General features: G+C 37.7%; 1 protein-coding gene and 1 long non-coding RNA gene across 7 annotated transcripts in view; one reads left to right on the top strand and one right to left on the bottom strand.

Annotated features, from left to right (window-relative positions):
* LOC139114467 (uncharacterized) overlaps nt 1-14,418 on the top strand; it is a 53,153-nt gene extending 38,735 nt beyond the window's left edge. For 4 of the 6 annotated variants that reach the window (XM_070676221.1, XM_070676218.1, XM_070676217.1 and 1 more), the window contains exons 2-7: nt 2,082-4,033; nt 4,502-4,741; nt 5,073-5,384; nt 5,730-5,987; nt 6,357-6,443; nt 9,129-14,418. In XM_070676221.1, coding sequence (XP_070532322.1) covers nt 2,698-4,033; nt 4,502-4,741; nt 5,073-5,384; nt 5,730-5,987; nt 6,357-6,443; nt 9,129-9,196 — 2,301 coding nt within the window. In that variant the 5' untranslated portion in view covers nt 2,082-2,697 and the 3' untranslated portion in view covers nt 9,197-14,418. Of the gene's footprint in view, nt 1-2,081; nt 4,034-4,501; nt 4,742-5,072; nt 5,385-5,729; nt 5,988-6,356; nt 6,444-8,851; nt 8,956-9,128 lie in introns of all 6 variants that reach the window. The other 2 variants (XM_070676222.1, XM_070676223.1) reach the window with 2 other exon arrangements.
* Nucleotides 14,419-17,159: 2,741 nt separating this feature from the next.
* Nucleotides 17,160-23,202, bottom strand: LOC139114466 (uncharacterized). The gene is made up of 3 exons (XR_011547876.1): nt 23,105-23,202; nt 20,239-20,311; nt 17,160-18,117 (listed from the first exon to the last, which is right to left on the bottom strand). It is a non-coding gene; the product is annotated as an uncharacterized lncRNA (long non-coding RNA).
* Nucleotides 23,203-25,163: the final 1,961 nt, after the last annotated feature.

Here is a 25,163-nt window from a genome sequence, read left to right as displayed (position 1 = left end):
AATATCAATGTTTGGGTCTCGTTGTGAGTCCGTTTGGTGGTCTGGTTTGTTTGTTTTTTGTTTCTTTACTTCTGTAAATTTTGTTTTGACTAGTGTGTCTTTTAGGTTTTGTTTCTCTTGTAAGCAATGATTGGTGACTCTGGGAATAGATTCCTTAGTGTTGAGTCCTTCTACAGTTCAGCCAATGTTTCAAAAGACTTCCTTAAGATCTTTTGTTTTTATGTAAGGGCTGTATGTTGTAGTGAAGATGAGTTTGTTTGTTGCTTCTTTACGTGTACTTGTACAGTTTGTTAGTGTATTACGAATACTGTGGTTTATTTTTTCTGTTGTATTCGTGATTTCGTTGTTTGTGTATTCTCTGTCGAGTAGTTTGTTTCTAAAGAAAGCGACTTTTTTAGTAAAGTCGTCATTGTTGTTACAAGTGCGAGCGTATCCAGGATTTCACCTTTGATAGCCTAAAGCCATTAAATGTTGCTGTCGGGTGACACGATTCTCTATGTAGAAATTGGAATGTGTCTGTTGGTTTAGTATGTGTTTGATGTCGAGGATATTTTCTTTGTGGTATCTTGCACCTTTGAAAACTACTACATCTAGGAATGTAATTTCTTGTGTTGAGTTTTCGTATGAAAACTTAAACGTTGGGTGCATTGTGTTGATTTTTTGAATGAAGTTAGTGAGTTCGGTTTGTGTTCCCAGAAAGATTGCAAAGACATCATCTCTGAATCTCTTCCAGAAGTGAATGTTGTTGTGGTTGTTTACGATTATTTCTTTTCAAGTTCATGAAAAGCAATGTCTGCTATCTCTGGCGAGGAATTCGATCCCATGCTGCAGCCGCGGGTTTGGCGGAAATATTGCTTGTTAAATTCAAAACTGTTATGCTTTAGAATTAGTGAAAGCATTTCTATTAAATCTTCCGTGGGTGGTTTTTTGATGCCGTAATTTGTTTGAAGCGAGGTTTGTGACTAGCCGAATCGCTTCGTCGTGAATTGTGTTTGTGTACATCGACACCACGTCGAGTGTTACAAGAAATGCATGTTGGGGGACATTTGTTTTTTCTATTTCTTGTATGAAGTTTGTTGTGTCTTTTATATATGACGGTTGTTGCTGGACCAGTGGTTTTATGAAGTAATCCAGGAATTCTGAAATTCTGTTAGTGGGACTGGAGCAGCCACTAATTATTGGTCTCCCTGCAAACGTTGAGTTTTCAGGCGGCGGTTTGTGAATTTTAGGCAATAAGTACCACTGCGGGGTACGGATTTTTATGTTTTTTGGATCAAGATACTTGTATTTTGTAAGTATCATGGTCGATGTGTTTGTTCTCGTACATTTTGTCACAGTCCCTCTATTTTCTTTTGTTTTGTTTAATAGTTCGTGTACTTTGTTTACTGTTTGTTCTGTGTCGTCACTGTCTAGTTGTGTATAATACTGAGTGTTGCGTAATTGTCTTTCGCATTCTCGTGTATGTAATCTTTTGTGTTGACAATGACGATGCCTCGACCCTTGTCGAAGGGTATTAAAATTTTCCCATTTTCTTTTTTGCAGAGAAAAAAAAATTACCAAAAAAAAATTTCCTACCTACCTACCCTATTTCTGAAGAGCATGTTACAGGAAACACACAATTTTTTTTTTTTTTTGCCTAAGTAGTCTAAGATTGAAACTATTTACTTTTGCTACAATATTCCCCCTATATTGGGGTATGTGTTCTTCTATTCGCTGTTGAATTTACACGAACCCTTTTGTCACAGTAATATAATGAAAATGTCATTTATTGTACATAGCTTGAGAAAGATATATATATATATATATATATATATAATATTATATATATATATATATATATATATATATATATATATATTTATAAACAGATTATAGCCTGATGCTTTCATTTGCTCATTTTCGATGGCAATAACAGTGGGGGAATACAGAATAAAGTGTGCATTTCTAGCCATTTAATTATTTTTCAGCATAGCGGGATAGTGAAGTGATACCTGTGATATTGTGCACGTGTACGTTTTTGAATACTTACATATTTTGATCGATAACTCTGGTAGTTAATTGTCATATCTGGTTTGTTACAGTATTACAGTCTGTCCCTTTATCTGGAAATCGCGTTAGAACAAGTGTGTATAAGAGCCAAGAGACAAGATATGTGATCAGATTGTTCTGCCATTTTTGTTTTGAAAACGCTGCGCTGCAACGTGTGCCGGACCTTAAATAACTGAAGATGCCTAAAAGACGTCAAAAACGTGCTGATCCACACGACCACATCAACAGAAGAGCGGAAGGCTTTCCCTATATCGGAAGACAAGAGGAAATTAAAACAATAACAGATAAATTTATAAATGGTCCCGATCTCAGCATCCTATTCATCTCTGGGCCCCCCAAAACTGGAAAGGATAGATTTGCATGTGAAATTGGACATGAACTTGTCAAGATATATGATGCAGATCGTACTCGTGACCCTACCAATGATGTACTCCATGCCTACGCCAAAGATGTCAGCAGGTATGAAGCTGAGGGCGGGCTTGAAGATATTATCATGAAGAACTGAAAGAACATCATGAAGTGCGTGACAATCTAAAGTCGTTTTTCAATCACTCGGAAGATAACCACCTCTTCATTTTGAATAATTGCCAGCATTACTCAGAAGACAGTGAAAAGCAGACAACATTCCTCGATACCCTTCGTAAGTTGATGACTGACCACGACAACGTCATGTTCATAGTCACTTCGAGGTCGATATTTAAGATGAACGACCAGAGAGTACAGGTACATGTTCTATTGCCTCTTTCATCTGAAGATGTCAAATCACTCCTAGAAGAAAACGCGGGTAGCGTTGTTGGTTTGGATGAGCATCTTGATAATATCGTGAAACTTGCATACCCACTGCCAGAATGCATCATTCAGATTGCCGACCTCCTGAATGACTATGAGCCAAGTGAAATGGTGGAAGTCTTAGAGCGTTCCAGATTGAGTATCTGCAGCGATGAGGCCTATTCCAATAAAGAAAGACTGAGCTACCAACTGAAGAAAGACTTCGGAAATTTGCCCGAAAAATTGACCGAATTTCTCAATGCACTAAGTTTCACGGATAATGTCAGCATTTCAGCTAAAGAATTAGCAGCGGCGATTGGAATGCTGCCAGGTAAATTGAAACAGGACTTCCTAATGAAGTTTCAAAGGCGCGGCTTAATGACAAACCCAGGAAAAGGTACGTATGTTCAGGCAGAAGGTTGCAAAGACTTGTCAGTAAGTTTGATTGGAGATGAGAAACACATGGAACCCGGACTGAAGAGAGACCCCTTGTCCCTTGAAATACTGAAACGTTTACGTGAAGTCGGACTGTCAGTTACGGAAGACCCAGAACTTGAATTAGACAAAAACAAGAAGATGGTGCAAGATCTGCGAGATAAATTATTCTTCTCAGTACAGGCAAGCTGGCATGGGGGCAAACTTAAACATCTCGAAGAAGCAATCAACATTGCTACAGAAATACTGAAGACGTTTGTTACTGAAAGGGAATGCATAAAATTCAAGAAGGAGGCAAGTGCATTGGTTGAACAGAGTATGAAAGAAAGTCAAAGAGATGCTAAAAGTCTGTCTCCAGAGACTAAACGAGACAAAATGCCTGTCCAAGTTGACGACTGTAGCAGTACTCCTGGCCAAAAAGACATATGTGGCGAATCTCGTGATGAAACCAACGGGCGCCTCATTTCTGGCCCTATCAGCTCATTTGGAGAACAACAAAGCACCTCGGTGCTGCAGCCGCAAGATGATGTCCAGAGTCATCCAGAGGTTGCCAAAGGCCTACAACCAACAGAATCGGCAGGCAAATCAGAATTTTCAAACGGTACAACGGGTGATCAGAGTACACGTTTGAAAATTGCCAACCAGGACTACAAATGCCAGGTGAAACCTCTAACACATCCCAATCCAAGGAACATGACGAGTACTAACTATCAAGCTGGAACTGGCAACCGTTCATATGACTATGACCAGACGGACGACGTTCCTTTCAATGGTGTACATGGTATGTTTCTATCTGTAACTTCAAATTATTCTACTATTCCTCCAAGTCTAAATGAGAGTGGTGTTCCATGTGGCCCTGCCCAGTCTTACAATTCAGTTCATACACTTGTATCCTCTGAAACACACCTTGAAAATGGCCGAGCACATTCAGTCGAACAAGCAAATGGGGACATTGGTGAACAACATATTACCTATGAAACGTCGACGCAAATCAAAGCAATAAATGACAAGCCTCGAGAGGTTGAAAGAATATTATTACCAGAAGACAAAGGGTCTTTACCAAACTCTTTTACAGAGCAGCCAATAAGAAATTATCAACAAGCATCAAGGGCTCCTAGCAATCCAAAGGTGATGACCCATAATGAGTATCCGATGACCTATGACTCAAAATGTGTACAAACTAGTCTGAATTTCCACCCAACAAATCATAAATGTGACATCATTCCTAAACATGTTCAACATGTTCCAGGAACCCAAGCAGATCGCCAAGGATACCATCAGGGTAGTCCAGCCTTCACTGGTTCAACGGATAGCCATTACCTTAGAAAACAGCGAGAGAATGGAGATCTATACAGACAGTATGGTGACCAGACAGACCAGGCAAGAAGACTACAAGGAGAACACCAGTATGATAACCAGACAAACCACGTAGATCAACCAAGCGGACATGAACACTTGCAACGTAAGCCAGTCGACCACTTTTATCGAGGTATAATAAGAAAGAACTACAGCTTTTTGGTCATTCTTCATTAACTTGAAATTTGCATGAATATAGAATCTGTGTACCTATCCGTTGCTTTTCACGATGGACTTTGGTATACACGTACACAGCTGCTCATTATGAGATCGTTGGAATGCGCGGATCTTTGTATCTACATTTTATTTACAAAAAATATGTGTTCAAGATGTGCTCCATTTATTTTATTCCATCATAGCCCTTTGGCTTTGCCAAGTTGTAGTGAGTGACATAATTCACTTAATATTTGACATTTTTAGCAATGCATAAATCAGTATTTCTTTATCTATTTACTGTTTCAAAGGAGGAAACGGAATCCACTCGGCAATTCCACACGTCTTCATTCCGAGACTTAATCTTGATCAGCTAAATGATCCATCTGTTAATGAGCAAACATGGAAAGATGGACTCCAGCATCAACATATGACAGAGCATCAACAGAGGAACGACAACATCTCTTCTCGAGCTTCGCCACCGGTTCTGAACTCTTCTACAGACGCACCTGGTTTCTCATATGATTTGCGACCGTTGCAGACAAATAATCGCACGATGGTGAATGGAACTAGGCAGCTAGAAGAGCAAACTGTGGCACAAAGAATAAAAGAAATTCCGCAAGGTTGGGCAATCATAAATTTAGTTTCTTTTTCTAAAAGAAAAGTTGTGCAAGCAATGAGTATGTCGACAAGGCTTTCCAGTTTCTGCTTGACAAGCGTACTATGGAGAGGTTCTTATCATACAGATCCTTTATAAGATTTTTCTTATAGTTTATTAGCACAGATATTGACCATAGACACTTTAGCACATCAACGTTCTACAAAATTCTGAAAATTTTCACATCTTGATATTTAAATGCAATGGTGACATACAAAATGTAATTCACTACCTATTCCATTTTATTCTCATAAAACCTTGTGCTATGCTGAAATGTCGCTTTTCTCCTTCTATGTTTAATTATCCTCAGATGATCAACAGGTGAATCCTACAGATCGCCAGATAACTAACGAAAGCATTCACAATCCAACACAACCTTGTGGTCCACGGGGCATTGTACCACCAGACAACAGATTCCTTTACGAACAGGGGATGCCGTATATTCACAGCCATGCCCGGGCTCAAGATCTACCCAATAGATCGGCAGGTCATGAACAAGTGCCCTCTTACCCGTATGGCACAAGCCCTTTCCAGGCACACCAGCCAGGGCATGCAGTGGCATACACAGGTGGCGAGCCTTTTGTTGCAGTCATTGAATTCCTTAAACCTATTGTTAATCACAAATTTACTTCCCTGTGACTGCTCCTTCCTGAATTATTCCCTGCCAGCAAACCACGTAGAACGTTAAGTAATGAAGTACACCGTAATATGTTTATCTTCTAGTATGAGAGCAAGACTGGGACGGTGTGACAATGCCATAATGACAATGTAACACTTTCTCACATCCACAAAGGACGTCTTGGATGACAGAATCACCTGGAAAATATTCCCCGAAATTTACATGAGACTATGACCTTATGCAATACTTAACGATATACATGATTTTTCATATGTATATATCTTAACGTCAATAATTATGCTTCAAATCTCACCATAGGACAAAATGGTGCAGCCGCAGCCAGTTTCATGGACGGCACCCCATCACATCGGGCACAAGAGCCGCATAACATGGTGATAAATTTAGGTAGGTCAGACTAGGTCAAATCTAGTTTCCTTTTCAATGTATCGTCTCATGCGCTCACGTTTTATGCAGACAAAGCTTGACTTGTCAGAGCTCTGCTCCGTCTTCTCGATTCTCAGGTAAATGTCAGTGTCATCAAGCGCAGTGAGCGCATCACAACACCTCTTGAGTCATCTAAGCAAGTTTATTTCTAAGATTATCACGTATAGTGTCCGAGCCGTGCAATAACGATAAAGCTTAATTTCATGTAGACTTGTTTTGTCGGAAGTATCCCCATTTGGTTCCCGTGTTCATACTCAGAAGTGTGACTATTTGTTTATAATGTGTATAATGTGTGTTTCTCTGTCTGCTTATCATTGATATATTTTGAATAGGGCTCATTAGATTCAAATGAAAAATGGCGCATTTTGTCGATGGCTATGATTAGATCTAGTATCTGTGTGGTGTGTGAGCATGAGTCACTTATCAAGGATACTGGTCGCCCATGAGCATGGGCAGAGCGCATTTGCTGGACATTTCCATAAAGCATAGGGAACTTAAGCTTTTCTCTAGTGCATTCTAGTTCTTCATGGTTATTGGTAGTGCAGTCCAATTCAGCCAATCACTTCGTTTAACTTACTTTGGAGTGCAGAACCATGTCTCCGACTTTCCTGCACTTATTTCATTCAAAGTTGGCTTAGGTGAATGCAATATACAATAAAGGACATCCGAATGTCAATTTGTTTTGCAATACGATCAAATATTGCCTCGAGGCGGTCATTTTTTTACTTCACGTGTTCACACACATAGTAATGTCTGTCTGTCCATGTGAGTGTGTTTGAGTGTGTGTGTCTGTCTGTTTGTTTACACAAATGACAGTGTAGACATATATCAAGAAATACTACACACAATTTCATGAGACTTTTCGCAGATGACAATCAGGTCATTATGATATATTGTGAGTATCATGTCAATTATCTGCTAATTTGCATATCTAATGAACTCCGAAATTCCTTCACCAAATTTAATAATACCTGCCACAAATATTGATCAGATACATATATAATTGTACTGCGAAGCATTGGTCAGTGCCAAGTTAATAAATAGCTCATTTGCATATTTATGAAGTTTTTGTTTTTTGTTTTTTTTTATCAGTCCATCATCCGACGGGCGTTAGCCCAATTACAGGATGAGGTATGGGTTACCCATTAACCAGTAACCCCTAACGGAGCGCTGAGGAGTAAAGTGCCCTGCTCAGGGGCACAACACCGTGCTAGAGTCTTGAACTCACCATCCTCCGACAGTGAGTCCATTACTCTGGACCTACCGGATCTTGAACTGGGTCTCGATCTCACCATCCTCTTATAGTGAGTCCGTTACCCTAAGTGACTACTAGTCCATGGTGCCTTGTAATTTGTCATATAACGCCGAAATGACTGCACCAAATTTGATGAAATCTGCTGTAGATACTGATCCACAGTCAGTACAGCACTTAGTAGTGTGAAGTTAATTAAGGGTTAATATGCATATTTAATGAAGTTTGTAATTGGTGTTATAACTCAAAAATTATGGCACCAAATTTGGAGAAACCTTCTACCGATATTGATCTGATAAATATCTAATTGTACTGAGAAGCATTGGGCAGTGTCAAGTTAATAAATAGCTCGTTTGCATATTTTTGAAGTTTTGTAATTATTCATATAACTCCGAAATGACTGATTTAAATTTGATGAAACCTGCTACAGATATTGATCTGATGAATATCTAATTGTCGTGTGAAGCACTGAGCAGTGTCAAGTTAATTAAGGGCTCGTTTGCATATTAATGAACTTTGTAATTAGTTATATTACTCCGAAATTACAGCATTAAATTTGATGAAACGTGCTACAGATTTTAATCTGATAGATATCTAATTGTTCCCTGAAGCATTAAGTAGTGTCCAGCTAATAAACAACTCATTTACATATTAAATGAAGTTTGTAATTAGTGATTTAACTCCGAGAGTACTGTGCAAAAGGTGATAAAACTGGCTACATATAACGATATGACAGATATCTGATTGTTCAGTGAAGCGTACTACCAATATATGAACCTGATGTAAACCACGTGAGCACATGTAGCTCACATCTGGTTTAAGAAAGTTTCATTGTTATCATCTATACCTATCTCTCCACAAACATTTATCATTCTCGTGAGCCAGCTTTTTCAAATTATTTTCCACTCCACAATGCCATCATAGAAAATTTAGGTAACATCTCCAGCTGTTGCTGCAAAGAGATCACTTGACTTTGCTGGTGCCATTCCATGCCCATTAGTTAAAATACTTCACGTTAAGGTACATAATTGTCTTTTACATGCAGTGCAAATAGCGCATACTCGAGAAAGATAAGATAAGTGAATATTTAAGAAAATATATGGCTAAATTGTTGCAGGGAATAATCCTTATGGAAAATCGAAAATGAACTTCAAGGCAGTTTCGTCAAAACCAGCTTAGCCACTATTCTCCAAGTAAAGCAAAACGTGCACCAGAAGTAAAGTAAGTGGTCAAACATAGTTTTCAAAACACACACACATAATACATACATATATGGCTCGATTACTGATCAACGATATGGCATCAGAATACATTTAAGTTATTGACTTGTTTATAAAAAGGGGTCATCCAACTCTTCACTTTAACTGTCTAAGTTGGGTTTTATTTTTTTATAGGAAACACGCAAAGAAAAACAAGCGACAGTGATGATGATTCCGGCGTGTTTGCTAAGACCCCGAGATAGATAAATCTTGGCAAAGAAACGGTGGACTGCATGTACGCCGTGGTGTTATAAAAGCACGCAAGGAAGCGACTCTGAAGGGATGTTTCTTGATTCCAGGGCTACTGGCCAAAATCCCCCAGGGCATGACGTCATTGCCATAGCAGCATGGGATTCGTTTTGACGTGACATCCGCAAGATAGAGAAAAGCAGCGTTGTGTATGCTGCGTGGCCGCTTCAAAGCCATCATACGGCGTATCCTTTTAAATCCGTTATGTAAGAGGTTAGGCGTATACCTCTTATCCTTATAGGGCGAGGTATTTTCAAGAAAACTGAAACTGTAGAAACAAAGTGTGATAGTTCGGTTACTTTAGATTTTAAGCGACAGAGTGAAATGCACTACAAATCATAACTACAGTTTAAAATGTTGTTCACGTTATTAACAAATATATGTTTATGAACATTGTCAATAAACAATATATTATTTCTGTCATTATACTTATATAAGTACCTAGAATCCTGGGTGATGTGCAGAAACTGTGTCAAATTAGTGCAGCTTCGTAGTACACATAGTGTGTACAGCATTATTCCTTCATGCCTTGTGACCCAGAGTATGGTATCGCGCGGTCATGGTGTTGCCTTCGCCGTTTGCAAACACTTATATTCAGAGGGACTGCCAAATTGTAATGACATAAACTGGTTTTACACTTTTGTTATGACTAATTATGCCTGTTGGCTCTGGGCATTTTAGTTCATTTGTTCTTGTTAGATTGCAAAGTATTGTTGTGTCAACTTCATGTTCGCATTCAACTAATTAGTGATACTAGGATTTTCTGTTATTTAGGTTTTACACGACACAACCATTTTTAACTGCCCAAGCGACTTTTAACAATGAGAATATTTGTATTCAAAGTTGATGTGCTGATCATATATATTAACTGTGGTAAACACTCTCATACTAGTAAAGTTCAAGTATTATCTTTTTTCTCATTGTTGTGTAAGTTAAACATAGCCGTTCAGTATTCAAGCGAGTGTCTTCAAAACTAATTTGCTGAATATTTGTTATTAATGCGTGTATATGAATTTCTTCAAATTGTTGTAAATAGATAATCATGTAATTTTGAACCCGCCTGTGAATTAAAGCGGTTCAGTGTGTTGCCTCTCCGCTAGGCGACTGGCTGCCGTACGTTGTGAGTTCGAACCCAATTGAAAACTAGCCGTAAGTTAGTGAAGGGCATTGATCACCCTCACATAACGACATAAGTTACGTCCGGTTTCAATGTTGCACAGTAATGCAATTCATATGGAGGTCAACAGGATAGCTACTTCATGTTTGCACGTTCTTTGTCAACAAATCTTTGGTTCAAAGCGGGAGGAATTTATTTGAACTACATGTCCAATTTAGTTCGAGAACTCGACATATATTATTAATAACTTGAAAATTGGAATACGAATGTTGGCACATCATGTGTTTTATATCAAGCGGTCTCGACCAGATCAACATGTCAGTGAAGTGCCCGCCGTCCAATTGTGTAAAATATTTGAGTCGTGTACCAGAAAAATCAGTCGACCAGACAATCACACGAATTCACTCAACTGCGTAAACGTTACAAAATGGCAAACGTCATCCAGAATTTGTATAATATAATGACAAGGGCATTTAGTTCACCTGTATTTTAAATATGTGTGTATATTTGATAATGAACTTTGAATTCTAAATTGACCAACACGAATATATTTTCATTAAGGTGTAAAACATTGAAAAAAAATACAAAATAGATCCTTCATATTTATCACATGTGAAAAATATAATTCATTTCTGTTTCAAAATTCGTCCCTTTTGTCTGTACCTTTAAGTAAGTTTTAAAATGAACGATAGAAAAATAGCATGTGTACGTGTATCTCCTTGTCCGAATCATTTATTAAAACCAATATGCATAACACTAACAAGAGCCTGCAAACAAGCAGTTACGGAGTCACTAACGAAAACGTTTTGAATACAGCAATGCTGGAACTGAAAGAGCGATTTTTTATTTATTTATACGAGAGGTGGTCAAAATGTTCGAAGAGCAGTCCAATGATATCGGCAAAAATGTATCCAATCTATTTTGGAATATTGTCTTTCCTCACAAAATGTTTTCTTTCCTTACGAAATTGGACTTGGCCGAAGTTTCCTTCAGGCTGTGTATTATGTAAAACTCTTCTGTTTCCCCCCCCCCCCAACCAATCCCTTGAACAGAATTCAAACAAGCATTTTCGTCCTTGAACCTCATAACAAGAAGCCGCCGACACTCCTGACTTCCAGCATCTTTGAAAAAAATCTGTAGCCACTAGGCCAAGAACATGGTAATTCAGTGGCAGGTAACAGTTTTGGAAAACGCTGGCTTGATATTGTGGCATTAATGTAGTGAAGGGGCTTCACGAGACCTCGCCACATCTTTCCCTAACTCAGAATGATATCCACCAACCATTACCAGGTTAGCTTGTAATCAACAATCGAATTATACTGAGCGTGAAGTTACAAACTTTGCAAGATAGTTGTATACTTTGATCTACGAACCTTTAACCGCCTCTTGTACCTTGCATCAGTTGTTTAAGAGGGTTGATTTATGGGTGTCATCATGTAATAAGGCTAGTCTAGGTGAGAAATTAAGAGCTCTTGAAATGTAAAAGAAGTAAAACAAAGGTTGATACACCACTTAATTCAATTGACTTATTGGTTGGCTTATATGTTTGCTTTCATTTCTGATTATTATAACTAATTTTCCAATTATCGTGAGAATTTTCACAACAGTTTGCCAAGTATAACACATTAAGCTGATTGTCAGCTGTTTCACTGCTGTTATTTGTACTTTGAACATTAATGAAATTGTGGAATTTCGTTGTGTTGCTTCATAAATATGTCTTTTTTTTGCGGACAGCTGTAAAACCCGTCTCCGTGTGTTTATAACTTGATGTTACCCCAGCAATGTATTTTCAAGTACCATCAAAGCCTAGTTATCAGCCTGACTAACAGTTTCGAACAAATCTTCCAAGGGTTGAAATTGATATCTCCAATGAATAAAGAAAATGCTTAAAAATATTTTCCATGCGAAAGTTTGCAAAAAGTTAAAAATGTTGAAATTAGACATAATCATTGAACATTGTTGTTGCTTTCTTTCCAGTAATTGTGGAAAGGTTTTATTTTTGAACTTATCAGTGTTATGAGGCTACCCTTTTCTGCCATAAAATTGAGATAACTGCCCATGAAATTTCGTGTGCTTGCGATACCATTTTTTCCAACTCACTTTACATATTTTTATATGTTATATATAGATAGATTGTGGAATGGAATTTTACTTTATGTTTTTATCGCCATATTTGATATTGTAATTTGAGCCACATTCCAATCAAACGTTAAGTTATATCTTGTAATGCTGATAAAAATCCAACTTGCCATGGATATGAGGCATATGCGCGAAACTCAGCCTCCATTCAAATTTTGTTTTTAAATGTTTGTTGTGCTAATCAATTTCAGCGATTTGAGTGTGCGATTGTTTCAGTACTAAAGAGAATGTGTTTCTGGTGTATTGAATCGGTATTGATCTGTGTTATCGCCAATTAAAGTATTTTAGTGGAAATTTGAGAGTACTTTCCTAAATTTTGATGCGGCGTGTCACTACGTTTAACCATAGACTCTAAGAAAGAGGTGTATGGCTTAACAATGTACAACCGCTAAAAATTGCGTCCAAGAATCAGTGTTACAGCCAGGACGCGCCCTTACGTCAATGTGCCGAAATCGAATCGGTTGTCCCGTATTTTCGCATACTGCGGTTCACCTTGGGTGCACTCATGAGCCGACTGTGTTGGTTTTAGTCTGCAAGTAATATCTGATACTGACGATGAACTTTGTTTTGCATGATTATTTTTGAGGCTGATATTTTCGTATTTCGGAACTGTAATGAGAACTAATTAAAACGCTGCACTTAATATTATAACTTGCTTGTAGTCCGACTGAGCTCTGTAATTGGCGGCAGATATGGTATGTTTTACCATAGACCCTCGTGAGAAAAACGGATATGCTGCTAGAATTGCTTGCCTGAAATTCAAGCAAAGTAAAGCGGTCCCGGTAGCTTGTTACAAAATAATACAACATTTGATTAACAACGGAAGCATGTTGTCCCCAAAATGTGCAAAATATCCCCCAAAATAAACGGGCGTGGAACAGTATGTCCCCTGGTTTAACAATTCTGGCTGCAACACTGAAGAGTATCATAGCAATATATCGAAACCAATCAAAAAACCAAAAAGCTATAACGATTTAACGATTTTAATATCGTTTATGCTGATATTCTGTCAGGAAAATTATGCAATTCCAGTACAACTATCCCCCCGCAAAGTAATCACAAACTTAGTTGTCAATGTTAAAGCTTTGTCAGCTGCAAGGTTTGATGTCTTTTTTTAGTGTCTTTGTTTTCTGTGGATATTAGATTCTCGCCTTTAATGCACAATAATGTTAAAATTAAGCAATAAAGCACACCTAGCGATGGTATACCACGAGATTTTGACCAGTTCACGACATATATGCACAAGCTATAGCGAGTGCATATATGAAGTGAAATGGTCAAAATCGAGTGGTATACTGTCGCTGGGTGTGATTTATTGCATAACAGTATATTGACATTCTGGCATGGAACGTCAAAAAAAGGACTTTTCTAAAACCGAGAGCTAGTGCGCATGCCAGCCGTGGTATATCCCCAATATACCATGGTTCTTTTCGCGTCTCGACCAATCAGATCGCTGTATTTGCACCATCAATATACTGGTATGATATTATACCTGGTATTCAGCTTGTCAACAGCCTGTAGAGTGATTATTTAGGAAATGCACTTGTTTTATAGAGGAAAAAATAATGGAATTTTAATAGAAAGTTACAGCTGTTGTTTTCAAAACTGTAAATCGGCTGTTCTGTTTGTTTATTTTCTACAAAAACACATTGCTGGTTCTGTACAGGCAGTCAATGAACTTTATGGTTTATGTTGTTACTATATCTTTTTGCTGTTGACGCCATAATACATACTGCCCCTTATCTTCACTGGTACGACTTTCTATCATATAGGTTATATAAATATAGTTTTAGCTGTGCAAGATTTTATCTGTTGTAACGCACATTGTGCCATCACAGCATTCAAAACTTTGATATTGGAATCGTGATATTTTCCACGTTGTTCTCAATAAAGTTTCGCTTTGTCTAGTATCTTGATGTACCCAATGTGTATTGACTGAGTTTTGTATGAGTACATTTATTGCAGACCATTGTTCTTGTTTTAATATTCTGTGCCACAGAAACACGCGATGTAATGTAACTTTCGGCTTATCATTCGTTATTAATTTTGGCCACCTCGACATGTGAAAGTGACATATATCACCATTGCAAGCGAATTTTTATTCTGCTTATCCTCTTAAGATCTGTATGTTAGGTCATTCTATGTCAGTTTACAGGAAGGCGTTCCGTTTTGTCCCCAGGGCAAACTGGAACTCCTTCCTGTTATTAAAAGATTTAACAAATAAAGGCTGAATTTGACTTCCAGTCTGTAGAGGGCGCCACTTTTATTTTTTTTTAAGCAAGTCCATCGTAATATTCAATCACCTCCCAAACACAGGACTGGTACTTACAGCATTGCCTGGATAATCGATCGACATATCGGTCGAAGGCCAAAACCCTGGAGTGTGAAGCCTTGACCTCTGTAGTTGTCACAAGAATGGAGAATTTGACACTACAAATCGGCGAGAAGGCCAAAACCAACGAAAAAAATCCACCTCAAAAATAACATCGGTGGGTCGAAGATACCTTCAAAAGTTTAAATCTTTACACTGATGACTGCATTTGACTTATCGCTGCAATTCTCCACATTCACAATGCAGTCCGCCATTGAGATGTACACTTTCACGCCTATGATCCTTTGCACTTGAACTATTCCTATTTACTGAGGGAGATTAATTGACCTCTAAAACCAGGTATATAAATAGTGTCAGTGACCCAGCCTCTCTGCTTGGGGGTGGTGCTACACTTCCGCCTGGAGAAGAAAGTATTGGTAAATTGCTATTCAATCACTGTTTTTCAAAATGGCCGCTGACAGAAAAAGTCAGCTTCAGATGGGCCACAACCTTTTTTCGGATCTCGGTTGTGACTCCTAAAGAATAAAATATATCCCAGAATCTGTAGGAAGGATAGCTATAACGTCCTTACTAGTTCTTAGATTTCGATTTGCCTGAATTTAACCTGAAAATTGACTCTGTAAGACTGACAAAAGTCTATCTGAAGCTCGAAGGTTCGCCTGACCTCAGTCGTGACCCGACGACATCCAAAATGGCAAAAACTAGAAATAGACTTACGTCTGGCATCGACAATTTAAGCAAATCGAGTTTTAACAAGTGGTAAGGACGTTATAGCTACCCTTTATATCTTTTAATGGTATTGATTTGTCATCATATCGAGTAAGCCAGTTCAATACTCTACGCAGAATCCCAAACTACAACTGATATCAATGGCCGGTACATCCGGGTTTAGAGCACTCAAGCTATTCTGTTTTTTCTTGACTGCATGAAACATTAGTAATTAAAAGAAAACTCAAGTGCAGCATTATTTCTTTTTATCTATCTGTTTACCTGTCTGTCTATCGAAAGAAAGGGATGCACATCAATATTTTCTGGAGCAGGAAATTTTTAAAGAAAGGAATAGCGGAAGTGATGTTTCCCAAATACTTCTTAGCGCCTTCTCTTCGAATCATGTGACAAATAACACGCAACTATGTACGAATCTATTGAATTCATTTATAACTATTCTGAAACCGTCTTATGGCCAAACTTGGTCTCGGCCTTGGTCGCAGGCTTGGTCGTGGCAACTTTCTGCTTCATAGATCCGAGGTTACAGCACAACAATTGACATAAAATTTATTAATAGATTCCATATTTATTTTGATTTTCAGTCTCTTCAGGGGCGCTATGATTTTAGATTGCCGTGAAAAGTGCATGATTTGAATCTCAAGGCTGAGGTCTCTGTGGTTATATTATACAGCATTTAATTCTCACATAAACATCCATTCCATGTTATGTGTCATGTCTTCATGCAGTATTATGATTCGCCGGGTAAAGTTCTTCGGAAATGTTAGGGGTTCCATGGTACAATGGCATTTGGTACTAGAACAGAATTTTATCAGAAGGAGGCTCTTGTAAGGGTGTTTGATGCCTATGGACATTTTTTGTCTCTGGCTATTGTTTTGATAGTGAGTCAACATACAGTGCGGTTGCGTGAACTCATCGAATAAACAGAAGGATTTAGTTTGAGAGAAATATCTTACACCTTTGTTAAATTGTGATAGGAAAATTTGTGAATTTTGTCGGGTTCTTTTTCCAATGTTTTAATGGATAGATACTTTAGCCCTTTTAGCAGGGTAATGTGTGTAAAGTACCACAGTTGAATAATAACGCATGATAGAAGGGAAAATCAACATTTGTGGCCCGCCCTCGAGATGGTGCTCAAGACGGTAATATTGACGCCCGTTTCATTTCAGAGGCGAGTCAAAAGTCTTAATCTTGCCTAGGCTATCATGTTTTATTATTTTTAATTCTATTACTCAGAACAAACACGTTTGTTTTCAAAAATTGAGTAATCAAGTGTCGAGTCTCGACAAAATGAAATGTTCCGTTTCTTGCTCGATCGACATATACATGAACTTGATGGTCAACTCGAAATGTCTAAAACCGACAACAATGTCATCAAATTCAGCTTAAAGCAACATCTTTGAGGCTATATCTATACAATGCAAGCAATGATGTGGTACGCGCTGAAACGACGCACGGTATTCCAGAACGCGGTGGCAGGCAATATCAGTGCACGCGATAGGATAAATTCACCCAAGCCATGTTTTATCATTTTTTATTCTATATCACGTGAGTGGGTCACAGCCAATCAAAACACTGGATAATAAGTGACGTGTAGTAATAAGTATGCCCGGACAAATAAATGACCTTCATATGAAATGTTTTAACCGTCAGCATTTGTAAATACTCTATTGTCAGTTCATCTGCTACTTCAAGCTGTAATTAAAATCAGCCCAAAGAGACTGGATTAATTAAATCGCTAAAATTGCGTTTCCCAGTTTATATTCCTTTATTCAGACACAAAAATTAGTTCTAAACGAGTGTGAATATGATATCATAATCATGTGCATGTTAACACAAATGAAAAAGCTTGAAAAAGGAAGAAATGTCTATCATTTTGATATCTATGGATTTTTATACCCTATTCAATGGGTACATCATTCTTACATTCAAATTCACAGGACCGCATATCGGCGACGCGGCTCCGCAGCATCACCTTCTTCATTATCCGGGTCTTTTTCCTCTGTCTCGGCTTCCTCTTCTTCGCCCTCTGCCTCACCTCGTTCTTCTCCCTCTTCATCTTCTACTCTCTCTTTTCTCCGTCTTCATCCTCAGCCTCCCCAATTTTCTCTCCTCCGTCCTCTACCTCATCATCTCCTTCGTCGGTCTCTTCTGAGGAGAAGCAACATGCCCGTCCTAAAATTTCTCCTTCTCCTCCTTCTGCCTTAGTTTCCTCTGTTTCACCTTCTACCTCTTCTCCCTCCTCACTTACTACCTCTGTATCGTCTGCCTCTTCAGTTTCCTCTCCCCGACCTCTACCTCTATCTCTCCTTGATCCGTCTCTTCTGAGGAAAACAACATGCCCGTCCCAAAATAGCTTCTTCTGTTCTACCTCCTTCCTGACCTTCCTCTTCTCCTTCGTCCTCTACCCCTTCATTTCTTCTCCACCTTCTGCATCTTCCTCTGTCCCCTTCTCAGCTTCTTCATTGCCCTCATCCACATCAGCTGATTCTATAACTTCTTGTCGGACAGCACGAGCTAGATTCTCGACCGAAGGGTCATGCGTTGGGGAATGATGCCCGCTATAGGGTTAAACAAAGACAAATACTGGGAAGGAAAGAAGCATAAATGTAAAAGATAAATCAACTTGAAAAAAGCTGTGGGTAGCTGTTGAAACACTAACATACGCTAAATTTTAAATATCGGAAAATCCTGGGTTATTTCTTTCTCTAGTACCAAACCCCTCGATTTCTATTCTTTATTTGGAAAAAGAGTGGAAAGTTTGAGCAAAAGTTTCAGTCTTTCACTTTCGAGGCGCAGACTACCTTAACGAACATTTACGTGTAGGTAGAATCTATATACTAGGAAGTAGCGACAAAAGTGATAAGTCGATGATTGGAAAAATCTTACTTATACTGCATTTTACAATGTATGCATTGAAAGTCTGAGATTAACATCTATATTCGAAAGAGGATTATATGACGTTGGATTTGTTGGCTGGCTAATACCTAGGAAAGAAGCGTAAGGTGGTTTTCTTACGAAAAGGTGCAGAAGTTAAATTTCTTTGAAACAAAACTGATATTTTCATTTTAAAAATCGTATTCAATTTCGAAAATATGTTTACACGCAGCAGGTGTAAACCATTGAAATTCCCTCCTGCCTAGAATTTATGTCAAATGTATGCACTGATGTACTCGGGGGCAATCATGTTAATCTTTCATGAAACTTCTCAAACATTTAAAACACTTATCAGCACTATACTCTACTGATAAAAACAGCTTCGAAAGGTATATGCATACAAGGGGGAGGTATATATTCTCAGTACAGCAGGATGTTGGCCCTTGCCATAAATAAACAATGTATACAATATTCGCCATCTTTATCGTGTTTATAAACTAAAGATATTTCTGCCTTGTTGAGGCTTAAGAGAGAACTCTGCTGAACCGATTAATCAAAAATTTATTTTGAGTCTTGAAGAGTATATACTTGTATTTGACTGGTTGATAAAGGGAACACTTTGGAATGAACCGTCTTCTTAGCTTTCGACATTTATGATATACTCATCACGAGTGGTACTCATTTTTCAATTGTCTAATTTCGCATATGATGCCAGACAAGTTCTTGTCACTGAAAGCTAACTGATGTTTTACTGTTTCACGTATACTGCAACCGTTGCAAGGTCATGTGGTAATAATGATTGGCACGTTTTGTCGACAAGAATGTCCAGATGATATGAATAACTATATTTAACTTCGACGAATTCCACCCGTGCATGATCTTGTAAGATCAAAGTATCCTGTAGTTTGTTCATCTAATGAACACAGTGAATTTGTAACTTAGGATACTCGTTCTGTTCCACAACCAAGGGGGATCCTCGTATAAAGGTTTCGACGTGATATTAACGTCAAGTAGCATTCAATGGTGCACAATTATCGAGTGAAATATCCATCTGAGGAGAAATCGAATGTCTGACCGTGGTCACTATAAAACACCACTGTATACAACTCCACAGTACCTCAGCTTCAACGTGTTCTTGTACATATACGGCTTTTGTTTCGTAGATTGAATCTACCTTTCATGCTAAATTTAAAATTCTGTCCAGGAAGTCTACTCTGAAAGGATAGTTTGGTTTGATTTGATTTGATAAGTCTGAGATAGTTGTCTAATAATGCCAAGCGCGCACTGTCTGAACGTCTGTTGAAAGTATTCTTGCACCGAGCTAATATTTTGTATGAATGGCTGTCAGTGTGTATCTCATAATTCTGAACCCTGGTGATGGATGTATACTCAGGGGGCCTAGGGAGTACGTGACATAGTCCGCCTTAAAGGTATACTGTCACATGTTCCAATTTTTCCAGTTAACATGGAAAGAGAAAAACTAACCAATCACGGGTGGCCGCTTTTTTAAAAACAGTGCCCTCGTATGGGCATTTTTAATACCAAGGAACGCCGCTTGACCATATAAGGGCATATTTAGAGTACAGGTGACTATATGTCTTTTACTTATCATTCAGAGAAATCATGTACAAATAAAATTTATTTTACATAGCTACATGAAATTAAAATTGGACATTAAATCACACGACCTTGGTTAATTAGTGTGCTTAATATCCACATCGATACGCTAAAGTGCATCATCGCCTATCGGTACGTACCTTGCTCCAGTCCCACAGCCAATAATTATACTACCCTCGGATTCTTACCTGCAGTCTCCTGAATGTTTGTCCCGGATATAAGAACAAGTGCGAGCAGCAGCACCCTGAAGCCATGATCAGTCTACGAATACAAAAGTTATTTCAATGGCACAATATATCGTATTTTGCGTTACAATGTTCTTCTAGTTCACAATATCTTTCTTATGCCCTTTATCCTATTATGACATTAGATAAAGTTATATAGAGAGATATATTTGGTCACTTCCGAAAGCTGAACTCGAGCAGATACTTCCGCAAATATACGACGCTACGGACGACTTCAATTTACCAATATGTTGTTCTTATACTGTAAACGTCGTCCATTTTATCGATCATATTTCATGTAACACTTTTTGGCTTACATGTTTTCCTAGCTTTCGATGCCATTATAAAATACCCATACAAGGTAAAGTTACAGTCGTGTGCAAGGCAAAGGGGATAACAAGATGCCTCTCAAACTTTAGAACTTTATGATACACACTAGGTATTTTGTTTCAAAATGTTGGTAAGTTGTCTGAAAAATCTGTATGTTCTAAAAGAGAAGCTTAATAAACACTAAGCCTGTGCATGCTGTGAGTGTCGATCTAATTGCCTCTGAGTCGATTATGGTGTATATTACACACACACTCTGAATAAATCACACTGAACATTTTCTACTGGGGCACTCGCAGGAAATTAAAGTATCATTGCTACGAAACAATTTCTAGTACTTGTTATATTATGCTTTTTTTGGAGTGAAATGACAATTCGGCACAAATCAAAACATTCATCTTCATACTAAATTTTAAGCATGACTAGAATAATTTTACATATGACTGAAAAATTAATATTAGAAGTTGTTGAAAATTCTAATGAAGGTAATTTCTTATTAAAATAATCTATAAATGGCTGAAAATTGAAATGTAGAAGTTACTGAAATAATTATAATAACTGTAATTTATAATAATTCTTCTTGTGACTGAAAATTGAAATGTAATTGCAGCAATAATTTTAATCACAGTAATTTATTGTTAAAAAACATTTTACAAATCATTGAAAAATTGAAATGTAAAAGTTGCTGAAATAATTGTAATCATAGAAATTTATTACAAAAATTTTACAAATAACTGAAAAATGGATATGTAGAAGTTGCTGAAATACTTTTAATCACGGTAATAATCAACAATGCTTGGTGTAGCTGAATGTTCTGTTTATGTGAAATTCTAGTAGTTTTGTGTTATTTTGGCTACACTTGTTATTATTTCAGTAGTTTTCCTCTTTTATGTGTTAGAAATGTAGTTGTTTTGTCATTAAATGATATCACTCTAAACTTTGGTGATTTTCATTGGTTTATTCAGTATGATGTTGCCTATAGTCTCCATTCATACATCTACCTGAAAACATTCAATTCTGCCTCAGATAAACATTAGCGTGCGTGATCCCTCATCAGCTTGTGTGATAAACTTGTAACAATGTTTGCAGAATGCACAAATTTAACAAGATTTGTAGCAAAAAATACCCAAATTGAGCAGTCCATGAGCTTTCAAAAAAATGTTTTACACGTACAATATTAAGGTCACCCATAAAGGCAAAACAATCGCATTTTGTCACTTTCAAGAAAGAACACTTCAAGAACAGTTCCTGTTGAGTTAAACGCTCCATTAGCTGTAACTTTTGGCTATTTATTCCGAATTCTGAGTATCAACTCCTTTTAAGCCTACTTCCAATAGCGGTGGTCGCTATGTCATGTTTGTTACTAAATATAGCTGTACGCGCGACATCGGACACCGCCGCTGCCTGAAATTGGGACAAATTTGTTGTTGAATGCGCGCGCGGTTGTTGTTGCCGCTTGAAGTCTGAGCCAAAAATTCATATGAATTAGTGTGACTTTTAGTATGCATTGTAACATTAGCAAGTTTTATTTTCATCCTTCTTGCTGAAAATGCCGACAAATATTTTTTTTTGCATATTAATGAATGTAAAATGACGTTCAGTGATCAGCGCTTATTTGCATACTAAAATGCAAAATATTATGCTTGTCAAGACAGCCAATGGCGAATGTCAATTGCTATTTTTAAAAACTGAATTCAAATCCGGACTTATAAAATGACCATCACGTTTAGTAGCAGAAAAAATGTTCAAAGTAAGAGCAACTTCAACTCTTTACAAACTATTTGAAGTATTCAACATTTCACGGTACCTGCTTGTGATCAATCGCAGATCATGGAAAAAGCTGATGGAAATTCAATTCCGTTCCGTTCCATATATTTGAAGCCAGACTAGATAAGAAGTGTTTTCTATCCGTCTTTTATGGAGACCAAAACAATGTCAAGCCATTCCACCGACATGAAAACTTTCAAGGAAAAATCAACTTTTGAAACGGTCGATCGATCGTACGGTACACCAGTCCGTTACAACAGGAGGTGCAGATGTACACTTTACGTACACTGACTAATGTTCCGTTTTACTATAGGTAGTCTGATTTGTATTGAAACGATCGTACGACACCTGCGTTTTTCGACCTTTAAGTAAACTGCTGCGTGATGGCACTCTGATGTGTCATTCCGGACAAAGGAAGGAACAATGCGCCGTATTTTCGAGCAGACGATTGTGTTTGTTTTCAGATTTCGGCCAAACCCTACCAGCACGCGAACGGCAAACAAAGAATTTATTTACGGCGCCTAAGGTTAAATAAAAGGCGCGTAACTGATATAAAATAAACTTCTGACTTCTGTTCATAGCCAATATGTTATCTATCTTCATATTTCGACTACGTCACTACAATTTTCTCCTTTGCTTATTATACGGTGTAATACCTAAAGTCTTGACTGAAAATGTAGATTTTGTCTCCGAGCTACATTTATTTAGGATGGTGTGAAGAAGACATGTAGCTCACCTCTTATCTTCGACAGCAATTCAGGACGAATAAAATCTGCCTGTACTCGGCCACGTCTTTCTTAAAATTACATCAAATGTATTGAGAGTGTGAAATTTATACACTTATGTGGTTTAACATTTTGTTGGACGATTCCATTTCTAACAGGTTATGTTAGGTTGCAACTGCTCAGCCACACATATTCTCGTCTTTAAATAGGATTGGAAGAGGTAAAAAAAATGATTTACAGCATTACGACCGGAAGTGTACTGGAAAAAAGGACACGAAAAATCATTTGCTGCGCAGTTGAAAACAGCTTTAAATCTTCTTCGAACTTCCACTACAGATCTGCTTACGATGGGGCAGAAAATTTTGACAGCCATTTAGACTTTCAGACTTTTCAACACTTTTCCAGAAAAATTGCGTCGTCACAGACAGGTTCTGTAGCAAACTTTGCCTACAATGAGTGCAAGGGTGTTTTGTCTCTTTAGTATACGCAAACAGAAAAGCAAATAAATGTTGATCAGTTAAAGTTAATAACATATTTCTTAAGGTGGACAGGAAGACAATATAGAAGATAAATAATCCGCAACAAGTTTTGAGAAAGTCTTGCAATATGAATCTCAGGGGAATCAGTTGTATGATTTTACAATTTTCTTACCTTACGAGTCATACCTAGTTTGGCCTAGGTATATTTAGTTCATTAAATACTTGGCTCTCATCAATATTCAGTCCAAACGAGCCTTTCTCGTCCACCCTACCCTGTCTGCTTTTGACATTAATTTAGACACTAATGCAGAATTTTTATGTTCACTTGTGTTACTAATTAATCTCTCGATAGAAATCTAGTTTTAAGTATACTTAATCTAACAAGTGGGCGTTACAAACAAAATCATTTTATTATTTCAGAAAAATCATAATTTATCGCTCATTAACGCCACACACATTATCTTATGCAATGTTTTTTCTATTTATGTACATATATGTCCATACCACGTTTCTGTTTCATGATTCAATTCCAACTGTTGCACGAAAGAAAACGGGTGTTTTAGGTTGGAAATGAACTTCCCGTTGATGAAATGTAGATAAAAAATCATAGAGTGACAGATTTTTCGAGCACCTGTATGGCAGGCTGTTGCAGACTGTCACAAAGGACCAATCACTCTTTCATGAAGACACAGATGGACTCAGCACACAATTTATGTAAAATTATAGTGAATTAAAAATTGCTTGGGTGATGAGAAAACCTTTCAGGCGATAAAACACAGTAAAACTTTGATCGGGTTCGAATTCACAATATACGGCACCCAGTCACCTAGCGAAGACGCCACTGTCAAAACCACTCGGCCAATATGCAAATCTCCGCGCTTATACATACATACATGCATACATACATACATACATACATACATACATACATACATACATACATAGACATACGAATGGAAATAGAGAGGTATTTGCCACACTGTGCAACTATAGTTTAACTTCTAACAGACAAGTCATTCAGCTGCACGTTTTTGCATCATTTACTCCTATGGTGAATGAATATCTGTTAAAGTAGATGTGGATCTCATCCAATATTGAAGTTGCTACTGAAATAAACTTATAGAAAATGCAATTTTACCAAAAAAAGTAAAAATTGGAACACAAGCGCGAGAACATAAAGGCCTGGGAAGTACAACACCTGCAAAGATTTTATTTCACCATCTGTTCTGTTTTCGTTGAAGAGAAAGGTCTACTCTTAACCCGTACCGTGATTTACCAGATGTTGTTCTGTACATATGACGAATTACAAACGCATGTTATATTGTCAAATTCTGTGTATTGTTCCAAGTTCATCAACCTTGGTCCGAAAAAACTCGTACGAAAAATCGTTAATCAGGTAGTTTTCCTGTAGAAAGATTGGTAGCTTACTGTTACACGTGATTGACAGAGTTTCATTTCCTTAAGGGCATCATCAAATTAGCTGCTTAACCCATGTGATACCATTCGGCTCATTCTTCAGTTCGCTTGGTTCGCTATTGTCAAATACTTTTTCGATGTGTGATTGACTGGTCAGTATCTGTTTAACTTAATT

The sequence above is a fragment of the Ptychodera flava genome, chromosome 16, assembly GCF_041260155.1.
Source record: "Ptychodera flava strain L36383 chromosome 16, AS_Pfla_20210202, whole genome shotgun sequence".
NCBI lineage: Eukaryota > Metazoa > Hemichordata > Enteropneusta > Ptychoderidae > Ptychodera > Ptychodera flava.
This window is presented reverse-complemented; position numbering and strand designations above follow the sequence as displayed.